The sequence below is a fragment of the Citrus clementina genome, unplaced genomic scaffold (assembly GCF_000493195.1).
Source record: "Citrus clementina cultivar Clemenules unplaced genomic scaffold, Citrus_clementina_v1.0 scaffold_9, whole genome shotgun sequence".
NCBI lineage: Eukaryota > Viridiplantae > Streptophyta > Magnoliopsida > Sapindales > Rutaceae > Citrus > Citrus x clementina.
Genome location: NW_006261964.1, coordinates 7,272,051 through 7,278,688, shown reverse-complemented (window position 1 = coordinate 7,278,688; position 6,638 = coordinate 7,272,051). Strand labels below are relative to the sequence as shown.

Below are 6,638 nucleotides of genomic sequence, written 5' to 3'. Positions count from 1 at the left end.
TATATATATATATATATATAAATTTTCCAATATAAGATTTTAAAGTACGGGAAAACTGTAAAACCCTACGGTTTAAAGTGTTAATTTCATAATACTTTAAAACCGTACAATTTTAAAGTTTTCTCAGACTTTCCTGCACTTTAAAATTTCAGACCAATGTGAGTGCCCTCATTTTTTCTAATGTGGACATGCTATTAAACTGTGTGATTTTATAACATTAAAAACTAATTGTATTAAACTACAAGGCTTAACAATGCGTCGAATGAAAAAAAAAAATGAGGGTGTCCACACAAGAGAAATAATGTGTGCGTGTGTGTAAATTCTCATGTGTAGGTGCCCTCATTTTTTTTATATGGACATAATATTAAGTGTAATGTCTTTATAGTTAAATTGAATATTAACTGTCCGCATGAAAAAAAAATCAAAAAAAAAAATCAAGGACTATATCTATATCATATATAGTGATGATTTAATCCGGAATGAATTGAAAATGATGTGAAAATATTGTTATATTATTGTATACTCTTTGACAACATTGTAAAAAAATTAATTACCTTCAAGAGAAGTGCATCAGCGTTAGGAATGGCGTGAAACATGTCACCCGAAACATGTGTGACTCCATCATAGACTGGTGCTGTGGTGATGACATGTGGCAAATCAAAGTTGATTCCTTTGATGTTTGGATATGATTTCACAATCTCAGATATCAACCCTCCAATCCCGCCAGCCACATCGACTAGTGATTTCAACGAATCAAATCCATGTTTATAACTTCCTAATATTTCCCTTGTTAAGAACTTGGAATTACAAGCCATGCCCTCATTGAAGATGCGGTTGAACTGTTGATCTTTCGATGCTAAATCGATAACCACACCGCCAAAAGCCTTTTCAATAGCACTACCGCCTTCTTTGACACACTGGCTCATGAAATGCCAAGAGTTGACTATGTATGGATGGTTCTCCACTAAGTAAACGGACCCCAGCTGGTTTGAATCAGAGCCAGTGACAAGCCATCTTGACGAGTGGGTCAGCCCGTAGAGAGGTTCTCCACCGTCTGATGGATGGTGTGCGGCGAAGATGTTTTTACGGCCTAACAATCTTATGATGCGTTCGAGGTAGGAGATTTCAGGGGAGGGAGAGTCAATGCATGAAGCTATTTGGGATAAAGTGATAGGGCCACCATGAGAGTGAATGATGTCTGGGATTCGAAGCTCAATGGCACACTTCAAGGCCAGAGAATCTATAAAAGCAAACATATGTTTCCATATTTCTGCTTGGCCTCTTAGTGATGCTTCACCTTCTACTGATTCCATTTCTATCTTTTTGACTCTATTTGGTGAAGATAGATAGGAAGATTTAGATTAATATATGTGTGTGTGTCTACATATATATATATATATATATATATATATATAAACGATCTAGGAAGGAAAATTTACCATCATTAAAACGTGTTATTCATTAATCATAAAAAGAAGAAGAAAAAAATGTCTTTCTGCTTCTGTCCCTTGATCAACTTGGCGAATATGTTTTATATTGGAAGGTTTTGGGTCTACATCAATCTAATAGTTCATTACACGCAATAAAACTTATTCAAAGCATTGGAGAACAAAAGCTTATTGAGCTTTTCATACAAGATTCGGAAATCTTCCACGCAAAATATATAATTAAGGAGCGAAGGGGAGGTGACAAATATATAAAAGCTATAAAAACAACTTATTGTAGTAAGGATGGCAAAATCTTTCTTGGGTTTAGGGCCCATGGGGTGCCACTTTAAATAAAGTGAATTTTAAATAATTTTTAAAAAATGAGGTAGAGAATAGGTGAAAAAAAATTCCGAATTTTTTAATGGACTGGATTTTGGTTTTGTACTCCCCACCAAACCCTCACCCAATCCTTGTTATATGTAAATATTTTTAATTTTTATTTTATCAATTACATTGTTGGTTAATAAATTTTCTTTTCATTTTTACGTAATATAAATAGATTATAATTAAAACAAAACCCTATAATATAATTCTTATTCAACCTTAAAATATTGGTTCATTTATAACGAAATTATAAACCTTTGATCATAGGCTATATGAATGTGATAAATAGAAGATGAAATTGTTATCAAAGAAGGATTTAAAGCATTGATATACATTTTTATGTTTTTAAGACTCTCTAATCAATAGATTACATTTACATATTGAATATTGCCATCTCAAATTCTCAATATTGCTTCAAGAGAAGTGAGTGCATTCCCCCTCTTTAAAACAAAAACAAAAGGCAATTGTTAAATTGGACAGTCTTCAACTTAAGAGTAATGTAGGTGGAATTTGCATCCTCTATGAATTACACGTGTAAGAGATTTTGAATTACACTATCAACTCGTAATCGGAAAAAAATTACAATATCAACCCATGTTATCATATTATTACAAATGTGTGTTAAGTCTCTTAAAATTGGGTGTGTTGAATAATTTTATTAGTGTTTCAAATAAATAAAGTTAATTAATTCAAATAGTTTGAGTGAGGTTTTTTTTAGAATTTTAAATAGTGTACATACTAAAAGTTAATTTTTTAAATTAATAATAAGTGTACGGAATAATTATGTTGAAAGTAATTTTTACAGTGTAAATAGCCTCACCCAAGTGAAAATGATGCCATGTTCGATTTAGAGTGAAACTCTAAAACTTCACTTTTATGGGCAAATGAAAAGTTGGCAAATAAGTTAGGTGTAGGTTGATTACTAAAATATATAATAAGAGGTAAAAGATTAAAATTTCTCTTATAAATTAGTGAAAACAAATTTTAAAATATATATTAAATTAGGGCTTGTAAGATTTGGATTAAGATTATACAGGATGCAAAAGTTAAACAATAAAATTTATATGAAAATTTACTTGGGTCTCGCATTTATGTCTGTAGTTTTAAATGACATGATAGGTCAATTAAAATAGTTTTAAAGTCTTAAAATCTTGCACCATTCTTATTGAACCCAGCGGCGGACCTACAGCTGGGCTAGTCCGGGCTGTAGCCCGGTCTAGTCCAGAAAAAATCATTCAGGCCCCCTATTTTTTGATTAATTTTATTTAAGAAAAGAGTTTTTACTTTATTTTTATATAAGTCCCTAATTCAGTTACCTTTATATTTTTATCAAATTTCATAAAATAATAGAGTTTTTACTTTATTTTTAAATATGTCCCTAATTCATTTATATTTTTTTTCCAACTGAAATTAATGATAAAATGATTAAATTATATATTTATTGAATAGATTGAAAACATTAAGGGGTCTAAAATGTTATTACTAGTTTAATTTGTTTTTAAAAATTTTAATTTTAAAAAGTATATCATAATATAATATTGTCACTAGTATTAAAAATACTAAAAATATATATAATAAAAATTATTAACAATTTCATAAATTTTTTATGTGAATGTTGAGATTTTATTTATTAGTTAGAAAATAAAATTTGAGCTACTTAAAACTTTATTTTGGGAGGACTAGCATGGGTTTCATTCATTTTAGCTTCAAATTTATGTCACTGTGGATAGGCCTCAGTAATTGAAGGTAAAGCTGGCATGTTGATGATTTTGCGACAATGATTTCATCCATTAATCTTGTTCAGTTCTTTCCTTTCCACCAGTGGTGTGAGCAAACATAAATGGATCAAATACCAAGCCAAATACGTTCTTTCCTTTCTATCAATGGTAGGACCAGTCATTAACACTCTGTTATTTGGTAAAACAGTGGGTTTTATTGTGGGATCCCATATAAATAAATAGTGGATCCCACAATAAGATGCACTTATTTTACCATTTAACTGAGCTTTTGTGGTTGATTAAAGTGGTAGGACTGGTCTACATAAGTTCGTGGAAAGCTTATACATGCGCTGGTTGTTATTTGTTCAACATCAAACAATTAGCACTAATGAAAATATAAAACATTTTTAAACTATAAAAGGAGAAGGAAAGCTTGGTTAGGTTAGGTATGCAAGATTCGGGATGATGTTTGAATAAAGTTTCTACTAAAGGTAAGAAGTAAAGGAGAAAAATCCAAATGCGAATAAGATAACTTTTGATTATTTTTTAATCATTACATAATAGACAATGTCAAAGAAAATGAAAAAAAATATTTTGCTAATAAGAGATTAGGATAAAACAAATCTCTTGAATAAAAAAATTAAATAATACAACTTGTTGTAGTTTAATTAAAAGTAAATATTCATTTAACTCTTAATATTTGAGTCAATTATTAAATTAATTCTTGTATTTTTAAAATTTAACCAAGACACTTGTATTGTTATCTTCATAACTATTGGATTTAACTTTTCAAGGGTAAAATAATATTTATATTTGATACACCTAAAATTCAAACAAATCAAACATACAATATGTAAAAAGTAGATGATTAAGTAAATTTTATTCGAAATAGATATTCAACGATGAATTTTTGAGTAATTTTTAAAAATATTAGAATTAATTAGATACTTGGCTCAATTTTCTTACAAAATAATTTTTAATTAAAATAAAATTTTAAATTTAAATTATGAAATAAGATGGATGTAAAAATTTTGTTAAAAGAATAATGTATTTAAGTGTTTAATTAAACTTTTATTTTAAATAATAAATGAATCAAATTGTCCTTGGTTATTTAGGTCATTTAGAAGGGGTTTTATTAGTAATTTTGAGGATGTCAAAAGGCTTACTCAATTTCAAATCATGTTGTGCTATTTTAACCCCCCCTAAAATCCTTATGAAACCTCAATATGTAATTAAAATTATATAAAGACAATGTGACATACAATAAAATTATATGTTTAATATAACTTATCTAAACCAAAAGAACTTGTTGTTTAGTTATATTTTAGGGAAAACTTTTAAGGATTAAAATAGTCTATTTTACTTCTATTAGGAAAAGTACAAAATTTAGATTTTTTTAGATTAGAGGTTGTAATTTTTTTTAAAGAGTGAAATTTTCTAATAATGTTAGCATAAAATTTTAATAATATTGTTTAAGAGTTAGTGCCTGGACAAAGACTTGATAGGTTCAGAGTGGAACTACTTAAAACTTCAATTTGCGAGGACTAATATGGGCAAACGAACCGCGTTTTTCTTTCATTCATTTTAGCTGCGACTTTATGTCACTATGGATAGGCCTCAATAATTAAAGGTAAAGCAGAAATTTTGATATTTTGCAGCAATAATTTCATCCATTAATCTTTTTCAGTTATCTCCTTTCCACGAATGGTGTGAGCAAACATAACAAGATCAAATACCAAGTCATATATGATCTTGTTTTTCCACCAGGAATGGGAGAAGTCATTAAATGACAGAGCAGTGGGTCTTACGGCGGGATCCCACAAAAATATAATAAAAATCTCACAAATGGGACGCACTTACTCTATTACTTGGCATAGCTTTAGTGAGTAATTGAGCTGGTAAAACTGGTCTACACAAGTCCTTTTCTTGCCCATCAAATCGTGTTTTCAGTGAGTGGAAAGCTTTTTTTGCATGTTGGTTGTTATTTGGTCAAACATCAAACACTTGGGAATAATGAAATTATAAAACATTTTTAAACTATTAAAGGATAAGGAAAGCTTGGTGAGGTTATGCATGCAAGTGTCGGGATGATCTTTGAATGAATTTTCCACTAAAGGTGAGAAGTAAAGGAGACAAATCCAAATGCAAATAAGATAACTTTTGATAATTTTTTAATCATTGCAGAATATACAATGTCGAAGTAAATAAAGAATTTTTTGCTTTATAAGATTAGGATAAACCAAATCTCTGAAATTAAAAAAATTAAATAACACGACTATTTGTAATATAATTAAGGTAAATATCAATTTAATTCTTATTATTTGAGTCAATTAATTTTTTTTATAAAATTAACCATAACACTCATATTGTTATCTTCTTAACTATTGGATTTAACTTTTCTATCAATAAAATAATATTTATATCTGATATAATCTAAAATTCAAACAAACCTGATATGTAGTATGTAAAAACTAGATGATTAACAAATTTTATTGGAAATAGATATACAACAAGGAATTTTTAAGTAATTTTTAAAAATATTAGAATAATTAGATACTTGGCTCAAAGTAAGGACTATAGAAACTTTTATCCTATAAATAATTTCAAGTATATCCAATCAAAAGAATAACATTGTACAACGAATTATTTATTTTTCACCAAAAAAATTATTTGAATTTTTTGACTATGTCAGTCTTGAATGAACCAAATGATCACTTATTATAGGTGGGTCTCATAGATGTGGGGTAATTGTTAGGCTTTTCTAACTTTTGAAGGGCAATGGTAGAGATCCTAACTAACGAGTCTCAATTTGAGTCAAAATTGGTGTAACATTTATCTATTAAAAGAATAATTTTATCAATTATAAAATTCACTATCCAATAAATAATATATAACAACTAAGGCTATCAAGTTGTTATTTAACTGTTAGAATCCCTAACATTATTGATTTTTAATTCAATTACCTATTGATTGAATTATTGGTTGCTTATAACATAAGATTTTTATCAGAAATCTACTTGGATTAATCTAACTCAATTGTCAATTCTATTGAACAGTTTAAAAAATACTAATTTAAAGAGACATCAACTCTACTCATTTTGGGAGAGGG

At 28.5% G+C, this 6,638-nt stretch overlaps 1 protein-coding gene across 1 annotated transcript in view; it reads right to left on the bottom strand.

Moving 5' to 3' along the window:
• The window catches only part of LOC18032177 (xanthohumol 4'-O-methyltransferase), a 1,891-nt gene extending 549 nt beyond the window's left edge, over positions 1–1,342 (bottom strand). Inside the window, exon 1 of the mRNA XM_006420331.2 lies at positions 555–1,342. Coding sequence (XP_006420394.2) covers positions 555–1,313 — 759 coding nt within the window. The 5' untranslated portion in view covers positions 1,314–1,342. The remainder of the gene's footprint in view (positions 1–554) is intronic.
• Positions 1,343–6,638: the final 5,296 nt, after the last annotated feature.